The 24,678-nt window shown below is 39.9% G+C and overlaps 3 protein-coding genes and 1 long non-coding RNA gene across 7 annotated transcripts in view; 3 read left to right on the forward strand and 1 right to left on the reverse strand.

Annotated features, from left to right (window-relative positions):
• Positions 1 to 832: 832 nt before the first annotated feature.
• On the reverse strand, positions 833 to 2,895 carry LOC113015793 (uncharacterized). The gene is made up of 3 exons (XR_003271158.1): positions 2,841 to 2,895; positions 1,733 to 1,810; positions 833 to 1,333 (listed from the first exon to the last, which is right to left on the reverse strand). It is a non-coding gene; the product is annotated as an uncharacterized LOC113015793 (long non-coding RNA).
• On the forward strand, positions 2,889 to 8,821 carry haus8 (HAUS augmin like complex subunit 8). Its single transcript, XM_026158087.1, has 10 exons — positions 2,889 to 3,029; positions 3,353 to 3,417; positions 4,021 to 4,082; positions 4,295 to 4,412; positions 5,509 to 5,619; positions 5,698 to 5,801; positions 5,937 to 6,095; positions 7,382 to 7,523; positions 8,179 to 8,320; positions 8,478 to 8,821. The coding sequence occupies exons 1-10, from the start codon at positions 2,965 to 2,967 to the stop codon at positions 8,602 to 8,604; spliced, it is 1,095 nt and encodes a 364-aa protein (XP_026013872.1). The 5' UTR covers positions 2,889 to 2,964; the 3' UTR covers positions 8,605 to 8,821.
• Positions 8,822 to 9,115: 294 nt separating this feature from the next.
• On the forward strand, positions 9,116 to 13,699 carry sac3d1 (SAC3 domain containing 1). 2 transcript variants are annotated; one of them, XM_026158086.1, is made up of 4 exons: positions 9,116 to 9,237; positions 10,842 to 11,262; positions 12,476 to 12,758; positions 12,947 to 13,699. In XM_026158086.1, the coding sequence occupies exons 1-4, from the start codon at positions 9,212 to 9,214 to the stop codon at positions 13,426 to 13,428; spliced, it is 1,212 nt and encodes a 403-aa protein (XP_026013871.1). In that variant the 5' UTR covers positions 9,116 to 9,211; the 3' UTR covers positions 13,429 to 13,699. The 2 variants fall into 2 exon arrangements, with proteins under 2 accessions (XP_026013871.1, XP_026013870.1); XM_026158085.1 differs by lacking the exon at positions 9,116 to 9,237 and adding an exon at positions 9,378 to 9,565.
• Positions 13,700 to 13,780: 81 nt separating this feature from the next.
• Positions 13,781 to 24,678, forward strand: part of cpamd8 (C3 and PZP like alpha-2-macroglobulin domain containing 8) — a 47,409-nt gene continuing 36,511 nt past the window's right edge. For 2 of the 3 annotated variants that reach the window (XM_026158082.1, XM_026158084.1), the window contains exons 1-11: positions 13,781 to 15,705; positions 17,752 to 17,903; positions 19,213 to 19,235; positions 19,810 to 19,975; positions 20,263 to 20,315; positions 20,868 to 20,885; positions 21,539 to 21,593; positions 21,805 to 21,918; positions 22,191 to 22,275; positions 23,886 to 23,994; positions 24,231 to 24,458. In XM_026158082.1, the coding sequence (XP_026013867.1) occupies positions 15,620 to 15,705; positions 17,752 to 17,903; positions 19,213 to 19,235; positions 19,810 to 19,975; positions 20,263 to 20,315; positions 20,868 to 20,885; positions 21,539 to 21,593; positions 21,805 to 21,918; positions 22,191 to 22,275; positions 23,886 to 23,994; positions 24,231 to 24,458 (1,089 nt within the window). In that variant the 5' untranslated portion in view covers positions 13,781 to 15,619. Of the gene's footprint in view, positions 15,706 to 17,751; positions 17,904 to 19,212; positions 19,236 to 19,809; positions 19,976 to 20,262; positions 20,316 to 20,867; positions 20,886 to 21,538; positions 21,594 to 21,804; positions 21,919 to 22,190; positions 22,276 to 23,885; positions 23,995 to 24,230; positions 24,459 to 24,678 lie in introns of those variants that run through there. The other variant, XM_026158083.1, reaches the window with a different exon arrangement.

Consider the following 24,678-nt stretch of genomic DNA (forward strand, 5'->3'; position numbering starts at 1 on the left):
AGGCAAGAGAGGTGGGCTCAGAGCGGAGACAAGGACTTTCATTCAGCTCCTCCATGTCTCCTTGTAAAACTATCTTTCAACATGCACTTCTCACTCTTTCAGTGCAAGCCTTCAAGCTTCAAGCTTCAAGCTTTGAATGTCTTATTTTACTCCAGAAAGGAAGCAAAAGGAAGCCACATTTCCAGTAGAACATTAATTTTATTTAATCACAAGTATTACAAACTGACACCAAAAGTGTCAGTGTTTATGTCACCATCATTAACAACACTTCTTGTATATCTCAAAGCAGTCATTGGTGCTGGCATTGCCTGGTGGTGAGAGATGGCCAGCAAGCATGCAAGCACACAGCAGCCATCTTCAAGGCATTATTACTCTGAGAGAGAAGAGAGTCGCGATAAGACCCGGCCTTTACACAGACTGATAATGTAGGGTTAAGGTGTCTCTCTCTCACACACACACACAAACTGTATGCACACACAAATACAGGCATGCACTTGTGTGTGAGATCAGTTTTAGTGCCAAGTCCAAATGGTCAGCCTTCATCGTGAAAAACTCATTAAAACAGAAAGGTCAGAATAAAAGTAGTTTCAAAGGCTGGATGTTTTCCAACACATATAAATATAAAATATGAAGAAAAAAAACCTTACTGGGAATGGAAACGCTTTTCTACTCTATTTGAGCACTCAAACGACTTTATATAACATGCTTTGTTCACACAAGCAGATTTTTCTACACTCAAGCGCTTTCTATCATTCACACACAGATGAACGCACTGGAGAGCAACTCTGCCCAAGGATACTTTCGTAGTGGAGCAGCCAGGGATTGAATCACCAACCTTCTGATTAGTAAATGATCTGGTTGACCTCCTGAGCTACAGTCACCTCAAATAGACAAGGATAAGAAGAAATAAGAATATAAAGCCAAAAGTACATTCAGTTTTAGATACCCAGTTATTCTTATGTTCCCTCTTGCTGTCTACTTCTAATGGTTTGTGTGCTCATTTCTGTGGAAGGGACTTAAGACAGAAGTAGCTGACCAATGTTTGCCATCCAGTACCACACCCTGTCTCCTCCTATTGTCCTTCCTGTTGTTTAAGACTAGCCTATACAGGTGGGATAAGCATTCATTATGTCTTCTAAGACCAGTGTACACAAACCACCACAAGTAAGATAACTAACTAAGCAGATATTCACATATGGGCTGAAGATACACATGTAGGTACATGCATCAGGTCTGCATGTTCTCCTCTGCATCTGTCTGTGAACAGGTTCCAGCCAGGTCATCTCTGTTCTTCTGACACCCCAAAGAGATTAGCTCCAGACACCTCTTGACCCTCAACAGAAACAAAAACAAAAAAGAAATCAAAACGTCTTTACATCAACTGAAATGCAGAACAAATACAGACTTAAATGTAGTTTAAAAATTATTATTTTTTAATTAGTCCTTTATTTATCAAGGTAAAAATCTCACTAAGATTAAAGATCTCGTCTCCAAGAGAGACCTGGTGTCATGGCAACAAAAGTCAAAAACACATGCACCACATAACTACATAGCAATTAAAATAAATACAATATTCCGTACAAATATGTGAAAAATATACAATAACAGCTTTTAGCTTTTTAGTGAATGAAGTTTACATGAATGTCAAAGAAGTTGAGCTTACACTGACAGTGGATGCAGGCTCTTACACCCATCTAGTGGTTACCAGATCAACTGCAGTCTCTGAAATTACCTGAGGTCAGTAGGAATTCTTTTTTCCAACCATAATTTGACTGGAGATCCTCGGCTTGGTCACAATATGCAGTTAATCCTATAAGAGTTAAGTATAAGTTTTTTAATTACAGTCATTTTTATATATAGTGGCCATATTAAATTGTGACTGGACAATTGTAATTGAAAAATTAGGGCCAGGCGAGGTCTATTCTTTCATTATTTAATGACAAATTAAGAAACTAAAAGATCTGGAGTTGATCCCAAGTGTTGAACTTGCAATTTGTAGCGTTTCATTAGAATTCAGTCAGTGCAAGTGAAGGGGGCCATAATTAACCCCCACATAAATCTATTAGAGAAAGTTGCAAAATCAGCAATCTGGTTCCATCTTAAAAAGAATGAATACTCTGGAACACCAAAAGGTCAGGAAGATCATGGAAGACAACCAAAGAAGATGATCACAGAATTCTCTCTGTGGTAAAGAAGAAAAAAATCAGAACATCTACCCAAGTAAAGAACACTCTCAATGAGGTATGAGTATCATTATCCAGGGTTTACAGCAGGGTGCCATCCACTAGTTACACTTAAGAATGGGAAGGGCAGATTAAACTTTGAGAAAACATCTAGAAGACATCCACAAACAAGCAACAGCTGAAAAGTGCTGCAGTAAAGAGAGAAAAACAGTATTTGGTGATATCCATGAATTTTAGGCTGCAAAGGATTTTCAACCAACGAATAAAAACTGTTTTTATACTTAAAATTGTTGAAATTGTCCTTAATTTTGAGCTTCTCAAAATAGGGAATTGTGTATAAAAAGACAGTTAATGCAGTTAAACCCCATAAGGTAAACCTGAAAGTCTGCACTTCAGTCAGAGCTTGACTGCATGATTCAAAATCCACTGTGGTGGTGTACAGAGGCACATTTGCAGAAAATTGTCCCAGTTTGCAAAATCCTAAGGCTGTAACTCTATGTGCAAAGACAATTGTTGCTGTTAAAAATGAAGCAAGCTTCAGAATAAGGAGAAGGAACTTAACTAGAGCTTATGGGATATTCTGAAGGAAAAGATTACGTAGCTACAAATCGTTTAGTAAAAAAACTAATTTAGATAAGCCGTGATAACTGTACTTACTTCAGTACTGTAGGTGCAACAGACATTCCAGTTGCTTTTAAACGTCGAACGCGGAACAAAAGCGTGAGTTCATGTTTCTTCCGGTTTACAGAGTCGGCGTACAGGCGGTTTTCTTCAAAACATTATGGCGTCGAGAAGAGCGACAACAGTTCCAAGTAGTTTTAAAAGTATCCCCACCGACTCTAAAAGGTAGTTTCTATATTCCCTTTTTCTTTTACACTGCTGTTGTAACATTCTCCGGTGTGTGATTTGTTTTAAATTGTAGCTTATTTTAATGTGCAGAAAACACACTGAAGCTCAGCGGTTTTTCTTTGACGCACTATATATTCTTTTCTTTAGCGACAGGCCTAGACGTATTTAGAAATAGTTTATAAGTAGAAATACATTTACAAGAATTTTTTTGTGTAAAGAAAGCTCAGGATAGCTCGGCTAACATTATAGCGTCTGGCTTAGCATACTTTCTGTTTGTTCCAATTTTCGTCCTCATTTCTGTATCCTTTATTTCTTCTCAGTTCAAAAAGCAGTAACCCTGCTAATAAAGCCAACAACGTCGGATCTGTGAAGAAAACTGTTAAATGTAAGTATGCGATACTACTATGGGCTTAATAGATTGTTAATTTTACCTACAGCTGTCAGTGTCAGACATCACATTAATTTATAGTCCTAAAAACTCCTCAAAGGGTCTTCCACAAGGTATTTGAGCTGATCACTGTCTATGTGATTTTCCACAAAAGATCTAATAATGCAACTCAATTTGCATGATAGCTGTTAGGTATAAATAAAATAATCATGACACAATTTTTCTAGAACTTGCTGAACTATTTTTCGTTTATAGAGGACTTTAGTGATGTGAGGCTTGCACAGATGTGTTACAACAGGGGTGGGGAACTCCAGGCCTCAAGGGCCGGTGTCCTGCAGGTTTTAGATAGCACCCTTGGTCAACAGACCTGAATCAAATGATTAGTTCATTGCCAAGCCTCTGGAGAACTTCATGACATGTTGAGGACGTAATATAGCCATTTAAATCAGCTGTGTTGGATCAAGGACTCGTCTAAAACCTGCAGGACACCAAGGCAGTTGGGGCCTGGAGTTTCCCGCCCCTGTGTTACAGCAACATTCAGCCTAAATGTTTTTTTTTCTTTCTTAAATAATATCCATAAATGTCCTCATTAATCTTTAGTAAGTGGGACTGTTGTTAAGTCTCGATATCTTCAGTCTGCTGAGAAGACATCTCTTTCAAAGGTAATGCTATTTTTATTTCTGTTTTTCTGTACAATATGTGCTTCACTTGTTCATTAGATACATCGTTCTTCATCGTTTTACATAGCTTTCAAAGCTAAGATGTTGAGATATTGTCTTCAGCCTCACATTTATATTTAGCACACGTCTTAATTTCATCTTGAATTTTGCTGTCACGTTTTTCATACTGATTGCATCTCTGTAAACATTAACAGAGTAACTCACTGACCAATGAGTCGAACACTGTGCCACGACCATCTTCACCAAAACCCACAGGTGTCAAACCAAAGGCGGGTACTCCGACTAGACGCTCAATGGCCCCATATGCAACATGTAAGTAATCCCTGTGGCCATAGTTGTGACTGTGGGTGCTGATTCAGACATGTATAGTAAGTGTTGTGTGCTGTAATCATATTATCAGCTTTATAAAAAGCTTTTATTTTCATCTGTCAAGACTTTGATGCAGATCAGAGGTATCCAGTTCACTTTAGAGCTCAGTAATTAGGTCTACCTTAGCCAACATGCCAATAAAATCATGCATTATGATAATAGATTTACAAGTAGGCTGCCAAACAACCAAGTCACAACCACTTGAAATATTACAGCTACTGGCAGTTTTTAGTTTTGGACTGCAAAAGATCTTGTATCATGAAGTTTACAATACTGCATGCGATCTAGCCTTCTGGAGAGAAATTGGATACACATAAAAATAAAATAAAAATTTAAAAAGAGAGAAGTGAGAAAATCCCTCACTTTGGCTCTTCTAAGATAAAACTTTCCAACTACATTCCATCAGTTTGAGACTTGATGGAATGTAGTTTTATGCCTCTTTTCAGTTCAGCGGCTTTCCAAATCCACTGTTCCTGGATATGGATGTGCTCTGCTTGTATATATATTTTTTTTAAAAAAGGGACAATGGAAATTATGTGTTCTGAAAAAATATTATCAACTGACAAATGGATACAGTCAGCTATTTAGATTGATTCTAGTTGAATTGTTTTCAGTTAATATCTTTAGTAATGCAAAAAACACAGCATCTGAGTAAGCGTCTATGGTCTAAATCAGCGGTCCCCAACCTTTTTTGCACTACGGACCGGTTTATGCCTGACAATATTTTCACGGACCGGCCTTTAAGGTGTCGCGGATAAATGCAACAAAATAAAACTAGTACCAGTACTGAAAAAAAGATTTATTCATAACACATGTGAAAAGACCCAGGAAAACTGAGTTAGCGATAAAAATGATAACAAAATAACACTGAAAACCAATAAAAACCCTGAAAACTATACATTTCACACCTGAGCCTCAACTCTCGCGGCCTGGTACCAAACGACTCACGTACCGGTACCGGTCCGAGGCCCGGGGGTTGGGGACCGCTGGTCTAAATGATAGCTGTAAATAACACATTCACATTTTTCTTCCTTTTTAGCAATGATGTCACGTGAAAATGAAGCATCACTTCTTGGGAAAAGTGTTCTGCAGTCCACATTCTCAGATAATCCCCGCTTTCGACCAGATTTAGATATTTCGGTTATCAAAGGTAAACTGAATAAAAATGCTGAAAATTTTTTATGATTTGGACTGTCCTGTAACTTTGTTTTTTGTTCTATCTCCCAAGATCGAACAGTCATTGAAAATGCAGTAGAACCTGAAAGAAATCCAGAGAATGAAAAGATGATGGTTGAGATGGAAACATTTCTTCTGGCCTACCTCACAGCTAAGGTTAGTTGATGTAATAGATCTGATAATAGTTCAGTTAGTGTACAGTAAGATGCTAAGTAAAAACATAGTCATCTATTTTATTATTTTGGTGACTTCTACATCGAGAGATATTATGCTTACAATTTTTTACTTAAGATGGAGAGCAATACAGCAAAACTCAAGGCTGAGGCAGAAACAAAGATTCTGCAAGCAATGGAGGAAGAGCAGTCATTGCATGATGAGGTCAAGGAGAAGAAACGTCAGTACCTCCTTGCAGAAAAGAAACGGCTGGTGAATGAACTGCTGGATTTGCAGGTCTGGAATAATAAATGGTGTTTTCCTTTTTTAACATGCGTTTTAATTAATACTGTTGTGTGTTCTGTTGTGGCACTGCTTACAACACTTGTAAGCAGATGAAGCATGGTTCTCTAAAATCTGCTGGTAGATGTCTGTGTTGATTTTGGACATGAAAAATGCAGTGATCTGGACCTGGATTCTGTGACACTGGCCTTCATTCACTCCTTGTGAATCTCTCACATGTCCTTGAATCAACTTTTCTTGACAATCCTCTGAGTTCTGTGCAGCTTTTCCTACCACATTTTTTTTCCTATTTGTTGATAAGATAACAAATAGGAAAGATTGGGGAAACCTGCAGTCAGCTGAGACTGAAGAAGTCACTTGGATGAGTGACGAAACGTTTCTCCCACAAAACGCTACGTCCAGATGAACAGAATCAACTTTTGGAGAGGTCCTATTTGTTGACTTCCTATTAATATGCTTTAGTACAGCACTCTGTGAGCATTCAGCCTTTGCTGTCCTCTAGAGGGTGTCGATCATTGTCACCTGAGCTGTGTCCCAATTCAGGGGCTGCATCCTTTGGAGGATCGGGCCTTTGCGGTCTACGTGGGCCAGCTCCTTCAAAGACCAAGAAGTGTGAGGCTGTGAAATGGGATGGTCTAGCCTTCAGATTTGTTTGTATTTGAAAAGAGTAAGAAGAAAAATCTTACAACCAAGTAGCTGCCGTCATTGAATTCTGGGATAGGTTGGGCCACGACGGATACACCCGGCCCATCCTTCAAATTCGGGGAAATGAAGGACTCATTTTTCGGCTGCATTTGGAGCCTTCGAGTTGGGACAGCCTTCATCACCTGGCTGTGAGGTAATCGGCCTTCAAATGCGGCTTCCGAAGGATGCAGCCCCTGAATAGCACTGGACAACTGTCATCGGTTTTCCTCATGTGGCAGCTGTTAACCAAAATCATCAAAATTAAAACAAAAAAGGCTTGAAATATTTCACTTTAAACATACTGAATATAAACTATATTAAACCTTTACTTTTTTTAATTAAGTTACAATTGTTTTTTTGGGTTTTTTTTTTATGATTCTAGTTTTTGGTGACGCACTAGTATATTTAATGTCCATTTGAATTTTGGGTTAACTAATGCGAAAATACACTTAGGTAGCAAACTTTGGTTCTTTTGTACACTCTTTTGAATCAAGCTGGATTCTATTAATGTCTGGTCAAAACATGTTTTCGAAATGAAAAATGGTGGACACACAAAGCGTATAATTGATTCATGTTCTATAATTATTGCCCCTCAGGTTGCTACACTGACTCCTGTGGCAGAGGCTGTTGGTCAGTTTACAAAGGACTACAAGTCTTTTGCTACAGCTGTTGACACCACCCGACATGAGCTGCCTGTTAAGAATTTCTACATTGATGGAGATAGACGTGAATTTCTAGGTAATTTTTACGTTAAACTCATAAGTACGATTTAAAAAAACAAACAAACAAAAAAAACCACAAAATTGCACTGATGCAGACTCCATTAAGCCTCCATATAAATGTTTTGATCTACTACTTATGTTGGTGAAATTTAAAAGCTACATGGAGAAATCCTTTCTATGTCAAACTGTTGACAGGAGGAGGATACACACACACACACACACACACACACACACACACACACTAATTTAAAAATATACTTGATTTAGCTGTGGTTTAATAACAAAGTGCCCAGCAGGGGGGTGCTCTGACTGGAAAAATAAAAAAGACTTAAAGAACTGCATTTAAAAATAAATAAAATAAAATTCTTCCATGAATCAAGTTTTGCTTGGGCTCTGTTGCTTGGATTTTACAGGATAGTGGTATACTGTAAGGCTATGGTAAGAGCCTTGTTTTAAGTCTAATTATATATTTAGAAATATATTTTTCAGGCATTTACATGAGTGATTACACGAGTGATTACATGATCCATTTAAAACTGTACAACCACCATGGGCTTTTGTTACAACAAAAGTCATATGTGGTATGTAGCTTGGAGAAAATTATTGTTTTCTGATCTCTCTTTTTTTTTTTTTTTTTTTTTTAATAATAAATTTAAATTGAACCCTTTCAGATAAAGCTGTGGCATCCTTAAAGGAGAGTGAGAAATTGCTGTTGGAGTGCACAGAGGGTGATTATAAGGACAACAGCACATCTCTGGAGTGCCTTCGAGACATAAAAGTAACATCAAAGGACATCAGTCAGCAGCTGTCCGGGTAGGCGCATGTATAAAGAATGTTGTGTTTTGCTGTGTTAGGTTATGATTGTTTTGTTCCTTCACAGGTTGTGTAACAGTGTGGGTATGGCAGCTTTATCAAAACCTTTTAAAAACAATCACTTTTATTTTTAGTTTTATTTTTTTTCCCCTCCCAGGGCCTTTAAGGAGCAGCTGGAACTGTCATCACTGGTCTGTCGTCAAAGAATCTATGTGCAGCAGAGCACAGAGGAGGAGCAGCTGGGCAGTTCAAGATCCAGAGAGCTCTACTGCCCCAAACACTGAAGGATCGCATTCAGCATGGCATACACAGAACAAGCACTTTGGATATGCTCCAACTCCACATGTTTTATGATTTCTATATATTCACAGGTTTTGTCTGTTTTTGTGTGTACTGTGTAGGTGTACATTTGTGATTTTCTTTGTGGTTGTGTTGTAATGTTGTAAATGTGGACTAATTGCTTCTTTATAGATGTGACCAATAAATACAAGAAAGAATTTAGATTTTGCAGACTATGAAAAATCGCATTGCACTAAGAATCCATAATATCCTAACCAAGGTTGCTGAATACAGAGGAGTTTGAAACTTTGATCAAATAACTCTAACATACTTTGTCACTAAATCACAAACTTGTGATATCTCAGAAATTGGCAAAATTATTAATTTGATTTATGAGTCTAACAACGCGTTTGAATTTTTGTTCGACCCCTTATGTGTGCTTGTTTTATTTTGCAATTTTAACTAAACATCAAAAACTACGTTTTAAAGTCATAAAACATTCGACCTTAAATGAGTCCATCCTCACCCGGATGTGACGTTAATCAAGACAACAATGGGTCATTTCTATTGGTAGTTTGTGGAAAGTGACGACCTTCCCTTTACTGAGAGCCAATGAATCGCAGGAGAAGCCGTCGCATGTGAGTAAAACATTTATTTCACATAAAGTGAGCATTTCTTAAAATTGTATTATAAACCAAATGTCAGTTGTATGTTTTTTGCTTCGAAAAACAGATGTTTGCGTGGAAATAACGATGTGTTTTTGTTTGGTAGCCAACCGTCCAGACCGCTAGCTAGCCGTCCAAGTTAGACATTAGCATGATGGTCAGCGCTGCAGTAACACCTGTGGCAGATATATATATGTATGTGTATATGCGGTGATTTATCCTTTACACATTGCATGCACGACACCGTATCCTTTGTTGCGTTGTGTTATTCTAACCCTGAATCTGCAAAGGAGCAAGAGAGGTATTTTAAGATTTGGGGCTTCCTGTTTTAGCGGTGGGATGAAAACGTTATATTAAAAAAAGTTGCTTGTTGCACATTTACTTGGATAAAACTCGAATATGCACATTATAATACAAATGTTAGCAAAACGTTTATGCTGCAGTTTAAAAATGTTGAATTGGCGCATGTATGAGGATAGTGAGACGGTGGTGGCGTGTGCAGTAGCGGGCATCAGTACTGAGATTTTCCTTGTTTGCAGTGGTGATGGACAGGCTGACAGATGAGGTCAGGCAGGAGTCTCCATGGACCATGATCTCTGCAGATGATATTGTGTTCTTTAGCGAGAGTATGGTGCAGGTATGCTCTGGCGATGAGAGGAATAAAAGTCAGTAGAAGCTAGACAGAGTACATGTGTGAATAAGAGGGATTAACGCGCAACAGCGAAGTTGTAAGAAGTAGAGGTATTGAAGGTAGGTACGTTTAGATACCTGGGGGCAGCCATCAAAACCAAAAGACAAGAGAACAGAAGAAGAGGGTGCAAGTAGGGTGGAGCAGGAGGATACAAATCTTGGGACACATTTGTGACAGATAGCAGCAAGAGAAAAGGGGAAGACCTATGAGATGGTGAGACCTGATCTGTGGTTTGGAGACAGTGGCACTGACAAAAAGACAGGAGGCTAAGCTGAAGATGCTAGGATTTCCATTGAGAATGACCACAGGATTGCAAAGATAGGGACTGTTCAGGTTGAGCAGTTTGGGGGCAAAGTTGGAAGCAAAGATGAGACCAGAGAAAGCGGTAAGAGCAAAGAAAATGTATTCAGCTCCAGAGATAGTCCTTGTTCTATTCAGCAGTTATTGTTGAGTTTTGTGGACCAGCTGATGAGCCAGTTCTCCACCTTCTGCAGGGGCTAGCTACAGTGGCTTCTACCTCACAGCAGTTCCCTGGTGTAGAACTACCATCGTCAGCTCCAGTTCAGTTGAAGCTCCAGGAACACAATCCCCAAGGATGACATTTATCCATATATCATCTTTGCTTTCAAAGACTGAGTATAAGCGGTAATGTTAAGATGATGCTGGGAAAGATCATGATTTTAGAGGCAGCACAGAAATGAAGTAGCAGCCTCTGTTGTTTACCGTGGCAGACGGATTCAGGCACAAAGCAGGGCTCATTTAAGTTTGCTTGACAACGAGTAGAGATTACTTGTTGTTGAAAAAGGTAAATATGAGGTAAAAGGTGCTTCTAATACTTGCTTTGCAATATCAATATTAATTACTAATTAAACTGTCAATCAAACAGATCTCACTCACAGAGGAGGGGTGCACCATCAGAAGGACAATGGAGACAAAGGGATAAAGAGCAGTGGCAAGGTGAAGGGAAAGCACAAGTTAGACAGGCGGACGAGGAGGAGCAGAAACCCAGACAGCATGAAGAGGACACGGTGCCAAAAGGGACCTGCCAAACGATGTGCCCCGCTCAGGAGTTACGGGATCGTGAGGCTCAGAACCGACTTCACCATTTTGAAATGTTACCAGGCACAGAGAAAGATCGGCGGCCAAAAGGAGACCCATCGCGTGCCGTTAAGGAGTATTCCAGACCAGCAGCTGGGAAGGACTCAACCAAACCGAGTGACCTCAGACCACCTCCTGTGCTGCTGAAAACTGTTAACTACCTTATTAATGACATTGCAGCCGCCCCGAGCCTGTATCCATGGACTGAGGTACGTAATATTTACACCGATCGTTCAAATTGTTGATTTCCACAAAAGCTTGGGACTTTGTGTAACAGTAAATAAGTCCAACCTTTTTTCAATATTTTACAACTGGATGATGGCAACAGATTTTAAAAATGTTGGAAAAGGAAAGAAAGGCTGTAAAATGTGTAAAATACTGCATTCACAAGAGTCTTTCTGAAGTAACATTTCTCAGCAAAAATCATTTCATTGTTTATGGTACATAATATCAGGAAATGATTCATGTTTAATAACTGAATTGGTGACTTAGAAATTAAACTTTTGTTATTATTTAAAGACAGCTAAAGAATTTAAATTTAGGGCCCATTTATTTATTGTGCAGAAGTGTGTGTTACCATCTTCAAAACAACATGCACGTGCAGAAGCCAGTTCTTTATTTTACCAAGAACCTAACGGTGCTTTGACAAAAAGTGCAGTTGTAAAGCTTTAATTTTTGTTGTTGTCATAATCCCAATTCTTGAACCTTCCTGTCTTAAACTTGCTGTAGGTTATTCTGCTATATAAATTTAAACTGTATTGCAAGTGATTCTTACAAGGGATTTATGCTTCAGCGGGAAATCTACAGCGTTGCTACGTTGTAACTAATCGTTGGGTCGACATAGGCTACTTGCTGTGAGTGACTCTTTCAATGTGGTCACTTCCCCCTGTGCATTACTATTGCTACAGCTACTTTTTTGCTGCAGTTTTTGAATTTATCAGTGAAAGAATAACAATCACTTTCTCTTGAACAAATAATCATGACATCGATATAAACACTCACAAATGTCAGCAAATTCTTGAAGGGAGATTGGTGAAACTATCAGAATGAATGTGAGCAAATGTACAAAGAAGTGGAAAAATTTAAAGATACAAATATACTTGCCCCCGAAAATAACTAACCACAACAAAGAGGCGGGTCACAGCTCGCTGTACAACCCAGGGACATTACAACAAGGTAATTAAAACATAATACACCAGCACAAGCATAAATGCCAGCAACGACATTAGCCACCTACGTAGGTTATGTTATAGCCTCTCTCCAGCAGAAGTCTAAATCAAGCCTTGCAGGGAACGACAAATATTTCACTGTCTGTTCATTTTAAAATATGTGAAAATATCTGATGGAAAAATAGCAAAACAGAATCTATCATCGTAGATTAAAGATGACTAATTTGTTGTTTACTTATTTGTTGTCGCGCAGGTTTATACCTTTGTCTTTGACCGTCTTCGTGCTGTGAAGCAGGACATGATCATCCAGAGGATGTCAGGATTGGACTGCGTGGGCATTTTAGAGCGAACCGTTCGTTTCCTCATCTATGCCTCTTATCGTCTTTGTGGGGAGCCGCTGCGTCTCTACGACCCACGTATCAATGATATACACCTGCAGGAATACCTCAGCTGGTTGCTGGATTGCTACATGACCAAAACAGGACCTCATCCCAACCAAGAAGAGTTCCAGTCGCTCAGTTTGCTGTACAACTTGGGTTGGTGACTTTGTTTATCATCTGCTATTTTGGTGTATTTGTATGCATGTTCAAGCTGGAAGTCATGCATGCATTAGTTCAGTGTTGTGCAAACAGATTTTTGATGCAGGGAATGTTTTTAAAAATTAAGGACTCCTCCACGTCCTCCAGAAAGCAATTAATTTTGTATGCTTTATTTTCTCTTACAGGTTCAGCTCGCACTATGCAGCACACCATGCAACTCCCATTGCGACTACGCAGCACTCCAAACATCAAACTTGCTCTTTTCATCAACCAAGCTTTCCTTGAGAGAAACCCTGTCCGTTTGCTTCGGTTGGCTCAAAAGCTAAACTTCCTACAGACCTGTGCGCTGCACCGTCACCTGATGACATGTCGTCAAGATCTGCTGCTCGTATACAGCCACGGATACAGCAGCCGCAACTGTCGCTTTCCTCTTGACAGACTGGCTAAGCTCTTGTTCTTAGACGCATCACTTACAGCTCAACTGTGCCGGTCATGTGGAGTTGAGGTTAACAAGGACAATCAAGTAGTATTCTCCAAAGCTGCTTTCACGGAGCCGGGACAAGGAACACTGCACTGTAAACTGTATCACAGCATAGCATCTGAGAAACAGAGAGATCTCACTGTTAAGAATATTGTTCAGAGCTGTGTTGAGACAAATAAGAAGTAAACAAGCCATACAAATACCGCTCGGTATTCTTATAAATTAGGAAATTGACTGTTTGTTTGTTTTTTAAGAAATCTGGACTGTCACTGAGCTGATGGCCACGAGTTACATTAAGATGTGAATTACTTTTATATTACTACCAATATTTTGTGTTGATGTTTCCCTTGAGTATTTTTTTACAAGAACTGTACAGAAATTCAAAGGTGTAACTGTTTACTCATTCTTATAAATTCAAATTTTGGAATCATTTTAATAAATTTGGTTACAGTCGAAATACAATGGTGGTCAGAAGTTTACATACATCATGGATTTGATTGTCGTGGTAATTTTGAGCTTTTTAATGATTTCTTTCTTTAATGGCTGGAATGACTGTAAAGTGTACGTCTTTAAAGGCTTTTTCTTTAAAAACAAAATGAATTTATTTAGGATTTTCTGTAATCCACACAGGCTCGTGCACTCACTTCATTTGTTAGTAAGTGGTTCTGAAGGTTCTACAGTGTCTTCTACCTTGACAAGACTTATTAACTTATGGTGATCATCATCAACTGAAACTGGTAGTTTCTTTGCCAGTTTAAAAAACAAAAGGATTTGTCAGCACTCGTTGGACTGACCAGTAGTCGGCACAATGTTAAAAGTCCAAGGAACTTGGTGTAGATCTAAGAAGGAGAATTGTAGATTTGGGATAGTATCTTGGGGTCATTTCTAAACAACTGCATTCTAAGATCACCAGTTCAAGCAATTGTACGCAAGTACTAGTTATTCAGTTATTCACTGTCACCCAGACGTTCACCCTCAGATGAGAGGAACTTGATTACGACGTTCAGGAACCACAAAAGCTCAAGCCTGCCATGAACTGAAAACTGCTGGTTATCCAGCATCACTGTATACAGTGAAGTGGGCTTTACATCAACATGGACTGAGAGTGTGTGACCAAAAGGCCCTGCTCCAAAATTGACACCTTCCAGTCCAACTGAAATTTGCAGCTGCCCACATGGACGAGCCTGTTTTGGTGCCAGTGGTAGTGGTGCATTGCACAGTGGACGGAATAATGAAGCGTGACTATCTCCAAATTCTTCAACCTTACCACAAAAATCAACAGTTAAACGGTTGAAACATGAACACAGCTGGGTGATCCAACAGGACAATGATCCCGAACAGATCAAAATTTATTTGAAAACGAATAAAGAAGGCTAACGTTAAGCTTCTGGAAGCTAGGATACGCTTAAACGCCTTACCAGGAAACCAATTTAAATGAACTTTACTAAAAACATGTATACTGTACAATCATTCCACCCTGGACAAACAGCAGTTCGAAAAAGTAAATAAAAGACCAAAATAACCATGACATTCATGAGTGTATGTAGACTTCACGACTGCATCTAAACCTAAGTGCCACTAGAGGGCAGCAGATATCTTATCAGGGCATCAATGAACTCCAAAAGTGCAAATTTAAGTGAGTAAAACTGTTATAATCATGCCTTCAGTAATTGAATTGTGTCATTCACACCGCTTGGCATTTCTGTTGTGTTTCATAACAAAACAGAGTAGCTGCAGATTTGAGATATTCTGACTTTTTGGCTGAGCTAAAAACGTGCAGATAGTTTTTAGTGGCTAAAAGGACACGTTGCTACTGTTTCTTAAGCTGGTCTCATTCATGCTCTCTGCAGAGAAGAGAAGGTATCAAAGCGAAAGAAGCGCCGTCTGAAGCCTCTCAACGCGATGCTGTAGGAGCGGAAAAAAAGACCATCCGACTTGAGATCACCAGGAACAACCGGGACAGCGAGAGCTGCGCGGATTTTAGATGTCAAACAAATCGTAACGGTGACATTTCTCCGCGCTGAAGTGGGAGGACACTTACAAATTGTAATGCTGAAATATGAGAGAGCGAAGCCGGGGCGGGTGAAGGCACATGGGTGAGGACTGCTCGTATACTCCGGGCTCTAAAAGACGAAAAAAAAAAAGGCACGATTTGCTTGGACCTGGATTTGGCGAAGACAGATGAATTCATTAAGTTGATCTTTGGTTCTCAACGGAGCTCTGCACACCTTTCTCTCCTACCGATCTCAATGGATAAATAGATAGACCGTGAGGGCTGGGATTAAATTTCATTTAACATTTAATCAGGGCTTTCAGAGCCAGTCTCATTCAGACGGTAAAGACTGTATCCTGAAGTATCCTGGGCTCTGGAGCCAAAATGTTACGGTTGTCTCTGACAGCTTTGAGGCTTTCGTGGATTTTGTACATCTGCACCGTGAGCACAAGTTCTGCACAAGAAAGACAGTAAGTAGCCTGTGTTACATGTGGTGTCTTTGAGCTGCTGTGTGCTCTACTACAAGCATTTCCCGGTGCTTTAAGTATGGATAGACTGTGATTGTTCATTGAAAAACTTTTAAAAATTATCTTTAAAAATAGTTTTATTTAAACTGAGTGCATTTCATTGTACGGATCAGTCAGATTAAAACCTTTTTGTGAATAAGCCACAATTTAATGTTATTACTGTCCCAACCACACTGCCACTAATGTATTGTTGTCATACTTTCATTAATTGTGTTACTAACCTGTGAGGTTGTCACACAGAGTGATGCATTAGGTCAATGATAGCCCATAACTTGCCAAATATGAATAGATGCACTCCTGTGTGTCTTTCATTGTTGTTTTGTTTAACCCAGACCCAGGACGGATTCTATCAGTCAGGTGCTTGAGGGGTTAATTGTGACCTTGGGAGATAACAGACCAACTAGTTGTAGCCAGGGGCGTAATTTCCAGGGGGGTTAGGGGGGTTATGACCCCCCCCCCCCCCCCCCCCAATAATCAGACCCAACCAATATACCCCCCCCCCCCCCTCTCCTCCCCCCAATAAAATTATGAATTATCTTGCATAAATAGGATGTTGATTTTCTTTACTCATTTCAGGTATTACCAGCAAAATAGTTGCATGTCTAATCATCTGGGAATTTACCCAGATTTATTTATTTAGACAGAGATCAGCACAAAGTTACGCCGATGGTTGTAGCAATTCTTCCAGGAAGAGAGGAGGGGTTACTATCAAACTCAAGCTAAAGCAGATCTTTTTGTGAAGCTTTAAACAAGTTAGCTTAGAAGTTTAAGCAATGAGCAAAACATGAAACCATGTGACTCTTAAAAGCTTCACCTACACATGAGAGCAGGCTCTTAACTCCCACAGGACAAAAGTTGAGCAAAAACAATTAGAACTTGAGTAAATGGAGCCATGTGACTGAAATAAGCACGGTCTCCACCACCTGATCCCAGCTCATCCAAGAGCTGGTTAAACTCACTGTAGATCAAACGCACAGAGTCAATTTCCTCTTATTATCCTCATTCTCCCGAAAGCCTTATTTTCCAGGGGATTTTCTCATGACTTTTTCTCTCTCTCAGGAACTGCAGTTGCCTCTAGCTGTAATGCCGTTGTGCTGTAATGCCAACCACCTGATCCTTCTCTCATGCATGCAACTGGGCTTGTGCTCAAGGATTTGCTCACCTCTAATTTGTGTGATCTTCAGTTAAGTTGTTAAGGGGTGAGTTGGCCCAGTCGAAAAAAGCTGCAAGGCTGGGGTGAGCAAGCAATGAGTTAGACTAACAGGAAGATATTTACACTTGCGTTGCTGTATCAGCCTCGGTCATCACATGGTCAAAAATAATTAAACTGACTGAGTCTCAAACACAGCTCAACATTTGGTGGACACTTCAGTGAACTTGCTCCACACACTCTGGTGATTGAGTCATACTGGAGCATGCTAACAAGAGCACCTATTATTCTACCTTTGTTACCTGAGAGAAGTAGCCCCTTTGTGCCAGAAGGCATGTTCTTTCAAAATAAAACTTAAATTGAACCCCCCCCCCCCCACACACACACACACACACACACACACACACACACACACCCTAGACTCTTAATAAGCATCAAAGAATGACCTTTGCTCTGTGACCTCAGTGACAGGTCCCCTTCCCTCAATTAAATGTCAGAGTGACTGTGAGGAATCTCAGCCACTATTTTTCCAAACAGATGTCGAGGTTCTGTCAGAGGGTGCCGGACCACCCAAAGAAAACATTAAAGCAACAAGCTCAGTGGTCGTCAGGCACTGCATCCCTGGTGAAAACTGCAATTAACCTTGTGCGTGCACGGAAGTGAAAAAGATGAAGCGAGACAGAAAAAAATGTGTATTTACACCTGGTCTCCAATCTCCTTTTGCCTCCCTTGCCATCACCTGTATTCTCCCCCTACTGTCATCTCACCTCACTTTACCCCCTTGCTCCCTCCTTCCTTTAAACTCTTTCCCTCTCTCTGCCCTCCTGCTCTTCTCTCAGGGGTTACTTGGTCGCTGCACCCTCTGTCTTTCGAGCAGGCGTCGAGGAGAGCGTGAGCGTAACCATCTTTAACGCGAAAGCAGAAACCCGCGTCCAGGTGCAGCTGTCGGTGAAGGGACAGACGGTTGCCCACAGCCATGGCTCAGTGCTCGGTGAGAACAAATTCTTTAAGCTAAAGTTACACTGGCACAGTGGGTTACGTTTGGAAACAAAGCATGCACTGACAAGTTAGGCAAGCTAAAAGATACCCCCTTTATGTCACTGTTTTCAAAGGATGCAGGCAGGCAAAATATACACATAGATTAAAGAACACACACACACAGACGGTGTGAGCCTCTGCTACAAGACAAGCTTTGGCTTTTATATAGATTATCTGTGACTGAAGGCATCAGTTCAGTCCAACTCATCGGCCACTTAATGTACACACTGTGTGATTTGTTTGACAGCATAGATAGATGGTGCTGACTCTGCTTAGAGGAGACAGGTTGCAGCTGGAACAGCAACTGAACTGACTTAACCACAGCGCTTACAGTTAAAGCATGTTAGAAGCATGCATTTTATTGATCACTTTACAGATCTGTGAGAAACTGAGGTTTAGTTTAGCTTGGTTTATTAAGATCCCTATTAGCTGTAGCAGCACAGCAGCTATTCTTCCTGGGGTCACAGATCTCTACACTTTGACTGTAACTGATTACTCAAAGCCGTACAGCATCTTAACAAAAACAAAACGAACCACACATGCAAACAATCAAACAGCTCCTCACAACACAAATGGTGTTCCGCATCAAGCTAGGCACTGATGACATACTATTCGTACGTGCACACTAGTTCTGCTACATTGGCAATGAATTCTATTCCATAACAGACCAATAGAAAACTGCTCTACTGATTGAACTGGTTCTTGCTGTGAGTTATAAAATCTCTCTGTGGCGTGTTTGGTAGAATAATTTGTCATTCATTTTCAAACAAAATCATTGGAGTGTTTGTAACAAAAGCATGAGGCGTTTGTGCATTGTTACAATGTTTGTTCTGTACACACAACAAAGGACAGCATGTGCTGCTCTGTTTTCTACCACTTGCTACTTCTTAATCTACTTCTTTGTGCCACGTAATGTTGGGCAATAATCAAGATGAGACAATATCAAAGTCTGGACAAATTGTTTCATTGGGTTTGGTTTCAAAAACTTTGCACATCCTTTAACTACAGAAATCCAGTTTTTCCCCATTTTAGCGAATAGCTTATTAATGTGTTGAGTCTCAGGGACTTGATCATCAAGCACATCGTTAATAGAAACCTCTAAAAGAGTGGTTGTAACCCAACAAAACCCATTCAAAGTCAATTTATTCCTCTATCTATTTGCACTTAAATCTGAGGTGCAGTCAGTGGTCTAATCGAGTGTGTATGGCAGAGCCTGTGGGGGGAAAAAATCTTACTTTAAATCTCACTTTTTCTCCTTTTAGACAAAGGCGCCATCAAACTAAAGGTGAGTGGAACTTTGTGTGCCACTAAGTGCGCTTTTATTTTCTCAGCAGCGGTGACAGCTGCACAGTAGTGAGAGCCCCCTGTCCGCTGTGTGCACATTCCTCAAGCAACATGCAAATCAACACTAACATTATTTGTAATGCAACATCTGTCTCTGCTCATTCATTGGGAATAAGGTAACAGCCTCGATATAATATGCAACAGCTGTTGACGTGCATGTATGGTCCGCCGCCCCCGAAGGCTGGAATAGATCAATCTAGTATGCACGACTTTTAGAGATTCTTTGCCTCTGTCTCTCTCTCTCCCTTCCCTTCTCATAACCTCTACCCTCATTCTCGTAAAATACTGTCGCGTGAAGCGTACTCTGTTGGAGGCTGACGTCTTCTCTGCTTTTTTTTTTTTTTTTTTTAAATCTGTTTTTGTTATTCTGGAGCTTTTGTTCTCTAGAAAATGAAATTGAATAAATCACGGCCAATAATTCAGCCTCGAGTAAACACTTCAGTCCTAATTTACGTTTTCAGTTCCCGCTGACTTTGCTTTTGTATGCGTTTATGGATGTGTGTATACGCCACCAGGTTCCCTCGGGGCTGAGAGGCCAGGCCCACCTGAAGGTCTGGGGGAACCGTCACCTCGCGGAAGGAGGTTACATTTTCCACAACTACACCACCGTCACCGTGGAGAGCAAGGGCACAGCTGTGTTCATCCAGACTGACAAACCCATCTACAAACCCAAACATAAAGGTTCCCTCATAGTGCACCTGGTAGTTAATCAGTTAATCACAGAGTAATGCCAGTTAGTGGAAATAAGTCAGGGGATGCAGGCATGTTGATGCTGCATTTGAGCTGTACAAATGTTGTAGACATAGCTGCTGATTGCATAATTAAGGATTTCAACCCATCAAATGACTTCAGACAGCTGGGGTTGTTTTCTTTAGAAGTATCAAGATTTTCATGTGCGTGCAGATTTTTCTGATTAGAAACACGAAAGACTTATTTTAAGATTATTGCATTTCTTTTTTTGTCTTTAGTTCTCATCAACGTTTACACAGTTGACCCTGACTTGAGGCCAGTAAACGAGAAGGTAATTCCGAATTGATCTCATATTCAGACAAATATTAAAGCAATTTGTCGTGCTTCTTCAGCAGATTCACAATAAACAGTAAACCCATTGAATGATAATCTTTAATAAAAATGGGTTGGGTTATTAGCAAAACCTGTGTTTTTACGACAGAGTTGACAGACAGACTTTGATTTATGACCGAGTGTTTACTACAGGCATACTTTTCCACCTTTTAATTGGTGGAGTTAAGAGGAGAAACTTTGCACTGTGTGCAAGAAAATGTACAGTTGCCTATTTACTGTAGCCAAGCTAGACTCATTTCTCTTGGAATGTTAGCAATGACTCCAAAAATACTGTGCAACTGTGCACACAGACAGCTTATTGAGGTTTGCAGCTATAAAGGTACATTGCAGGTAAAAGGGCAATACTTAATTGTACAGACAGAAAATTGTTGAAATCGAAATGAATGGGATGAAGCATAGAGATAAAACACAGGATTTGTACTTTTTTTTAAGCAACTTTATTGCAACTTTTTCTTGTGTTTCTCTCTTTTGTTCTTTTTTTTTTTTGCAGATTGAGGCATATATTTTGGTGAGTGCAGGCTGACAGGACCACCCAGGGTTGGCAGAGCCACGTCCGGGATGGGACAGTGGCAATTTTAGTTCCCAGCCTGCTTGGAGATTACAGAGCAGAAGTCAGGGCAGCTCACCTAGATAACAGGGTGCTCTTTGGACCAGTACAAGGATAAACAACATGAAAGGAACCTCTTTTCTTCTCTTCTCTTCTCTTCTCCTTTGTCTTTTTGTATCTGTACATCTACAACACACTATAATCCCTGTATTAGCAAACCTAGCTCACATTGGATCTTCATTCATCTTTCCAGATCTTAGGAAATATTTGGAAAACACCAAGCAAAGACTTCATGGGAAGCGAAGAAAAGCTTATACATGAGTTAACAGTAGCAACAAGCACACAGATGCATTTTTCTTCCTCAGTTATAGACTACAGTATATGTTATTTTTGGAAAGAGTTTTAAAAGTATTTTGGAAAATATATCAGAACCCAGATATCTGGGTCAAGTTCAGTGAGGGGACTGTTCAGCAATAATAAAACTATTTATGACTTTTTCTATTGTGTGATAACAACATTCACTGAGCAACTAAACTTGTACCGCATTTTTGTTTCGGTATGTGAAGTAAAGGAATCTTAACATTGGTTTGTGACATCCTGCTTTGATCTTCCAGGATCCACGAGGATCCAGGATGGTGCAGTGGAGAGGGCTTAATTCTGTCTGCTGTGGTGAGCCGCATCATTTGCAGTATTTTTACATCATCTTTGTGTAAGCTGCACGTTTACATTTCATTGCTAGGTTGCTCTGGGGGATTGAATTAAAACACTACTTTTCTGGACTCATAATTGAAGAACGGTGATATATGATTGCTACAGTTTGGTTAATCACTATCAAGGACACAGGAATTAAATGTGTTAATTAGATTTTTGCGTCCTGTAGGGGTGGTGAACATGAGCTTTCCTCTGTCTGACCAGCCTGTGTTGGGAGATTGGTTTGTCTTCGTGGAGGTGCAGGGCCACACCTATAACAAGTCGTTTGAAGTGCAGAAATATGGTGAGGACCTACACACTGTCGCACACCTGCCATTGTTTATTGAGAGCACTGTAATGAGTGTGTGTGTGTATGTTTTTTTTAACATTGTAGGCTGTTTTAAATGCCTGTCTTTTTATTTCAAGTTGTGTTAAAAGCATATTTACTGTTTTACTCTACTAAAATGTGTGTAGTTGTCAAATAATATATTACAAATAAACAGCAAGGCTATTGATGTATAAGATATAACACAAGAAAAAGTTCAAAAAAAAAATATTGTGCTGCCTCTCTTTCAGTGGCACCCAAATTTGAGTTGGTGATTGATCCACCGCGCTACATCCTTGATCTGAACTTATGTGAGCAGGCCACAGTCAGGGCCAGGTAAGTCACTAAATATTCAGCGCTGTACGAAAGTGGAACAAGACTTTAACCTGGACTTGTGGAGTGTTTTCTTTGTTTCTTTGTTTACACTAATCAGCCACAGCATAAAAACCATTGACTATGGTGAAGTCATAATCTCATTCCAGTGCAGCACTCTTCTGAGAAACGGTGGGTACTTACGTGCGGACTTTGACACACAGCGCCTGCTAAACATTCTTGCAAAATGGGACATCTTCCCATGGTAGTAGCCTCCTCCTTTAGGGGGTGTGCTCTCATATGCCACATATCAAAAACTGCACAGGATCAGCTTAAAGGACACATTAAAGCGCACAAAGCGTTCACCTGATCTCTAAACTTAACTACCAGCATGACAGAGCAGCCATGGGGTGCACTAGAACAACCCTGGTCCACAGAGCCCACTGCCATTGTCCCGGTGCTATACATCACATGAAATCCCAGCAGGTATTGTTTCCATGCCCCCACAAGTCAGAGCAGTTTTGAAAGAATGAAGGGGACTTACTCAGTGGTAAGCAGTGTTGGTCAAGTTACTTGAAAAAAGTAATCAGTAACTAATTACTGATTACTTCCCCCAAAAAGTAATCCCGTTACTTTACTGATTACTTATTTTCAAAAGTAATTAATTACTTAGTTACTTTTTTAAAAAACGATTTACAACCTGAAGAGGTGATAAAGCAATAGATCTCTCAGCCCAATTCTACTTTTTCTGCATAATCCATCATACAAAATGTAATCAAATGGAAAAGTCTCTTTTTTTTTAAACTTGTTTTATCAGTTTTAATCTTTTAACTTTATGCATCAAGCAAAAATTAAATTATATGCAACATTCTCTGACTTGAAGAAATTAGTTTAACATTTAAACCTATTTTCTGCACATTCCAGCACATAAAATAAAAATATTTTTTGTGTTTACACTCAGTCTTTCAAATAGATGCAAGTAAAACACAGCAGAAAATAAATAAAGTCAAAGACTCAGTGGTCCTGTTGCTCTATTTTCACCTGTAAAGCAGGAGCAGGGTAGGCGGAGGTTTACCCTGGTGCAGGTGTGCCGCAGCGGTCAGGTGAAGAATCCGCGAGTTTCTCTGTGAGTTTCCCATTACGTCGTTGCGCACTCGGTGCTTGTTTAGGGGTTTTTTTCGGTGTAAAAATAAGTTTTCTTCCCACGCACAGCGGACACTAATGTTTTTGTCACTTTTTATGGAATCAAACTCAAAGTAAGGTCAGTACTTCCACGCTTCAAACGCTGCACGCTCATACTCTCTCTGCACTCGATATATGATCCATTGTTGATCTGCACACAGCTGTTATCACAAACGTCGCACTCGCTTACGTCACTGTCATGAGACATTCTCGCAAAAAAATCATGGTTTTAGTAACGCAGTAACGCAGCGTTCCTACGGGAAAGTAACGTAATCTAATTACCGTTTTTGCAATAGTAATCCCTTACTTTACTCGTTACTTGAAAAAAGTAATCAGATTACATGTCCATCTCTGATAATAGGTTATAAATGTTTTTTATTATTGTAATGTTTATTTACAATACAACAAAAAAGAACATCAATTTTACACTCTGGCATGTCACTCTTATGCAGATATACCTTTGGGAAACCCGTAACTGGGAAGTTGACAGTAAATATGACGGTGAATGGGGTCGGCTACTACCGCCATGAGATGGGCCATCCTGTCATAAAAACTATGGAGGTTAGTTTATTTAATCCCTATTCTACATGCTTTGTGAATGTATTAGAGACTTCCAAGCTGATATGGAAACAGGGTTGTTGATTGATTGTTGTTTTGTCTTCAGAGTTCCTTCAAAGTGCTACTGTTTTATGCATACACTGTAAATCATTGTTATTATCTAAGAGGTTAAGCTCCAAACCCTGACACCAAAATTATACATGTCCTGCTGTACCTGATTACATCTTTTCTGCTGTCAGATCAAAGGCTCTGCAAATTTCAGTCTGTGCGTCAAAGACATGATGCCCTTGGATGTGGCTGATCACTTCAGAGGGACTGTTAGCATTTGGGCTTCTGTGACCAGTGTAGATGGAAGCAAGCAAGCCACATTTGATGATTCCACACCAGTCCATAAACAGCTCATTGACATCAAGTACTCTAAGGATACACGCAAACAGTTCAAGCCTGGTCTGCCTTACAAAGGGAAGGTGAGAGCCCACAAAAAAGTTATTGGCACCGTGGGGAAAAAAAGAGAAGAGAAATACGAATCAGCTTGGATCTTCATCTCACTGGGATTTGCTTTGAGAAGAGCTCAGAGTATATTTATTTGTTGTGCTTTTTAAATAAAGTATGACTTTAACTGCTAGTCAGTTAGATGCTAAAGCTAAATTAAGCCTGTATGCAGCCATGTACATTACTGATTCACAA

Source organism: Astatotilapia calliptera, chromosome 23 (assembly GCF_900246225.1).
Source record: "Astatotilapia calliptera chromosome 23, fAstCal1.2, whole genome shotgun sequence".
In the NCBI taxonomy this organism is placed as follows: Eukaryota; Metazoa; Chordata; class Actinopteri; order Cichliformes; family Cichlidae; genus Astatotilapia; species Astatotilapia calliptera.

What these genes read in the sequence shown, in the direction of transcription:
- haus8 (XM_026158087.1), top strand. Translation starts at nt 2,965, where the DNA reads ATGGCGTCGAGAAGAGCGACAACAGTTCCAAGTAGTTTTAAAAGTATC. An exon ending in TGTGAAGAAAACTGTTAAAT is followed by an intron (nt 3,418 to 4,020) that starts GTAAGTATGCGA and finishes ATTAATCTTTAG; the next exon opens with TAAGTGGGACTGTTGTTAAG. An exon ending in ATCAGTCAGCAGCTGTCCGG is followed by an intron (nt 8,321 to 8,477) that starts GTAGGCGCATGT and finishes TTCCCCTCCCAG; the next exon opens with GGCCTTTAAGGAGCAGCTGG.
- sac3d1 (XM_026158085.1), top strand. Translation starts at nt 9,462, where the DNA reads ATGTGTATATGCGGTGATTTATCCTTTACACATTGCATGCACGACACC. An exon ending in TCTGCAAAGGAGCAAGAGAG is followed by an intron (nt 9,566 to 10,841) that starts GTATTTTAAGAT and finishes TCAATCAAACAG; the next exon opens with ATCTCACTCACAGAGGAGGG. An exon ending in GCCTGTATCCATGGACTGAG is followed by an intron (nt 11,263 to 12,475) that starts GTACGTAATATT and finishes GTTGTCGCGCAG; the next exon opens with GTTTATACCTTTGTCTTTGA.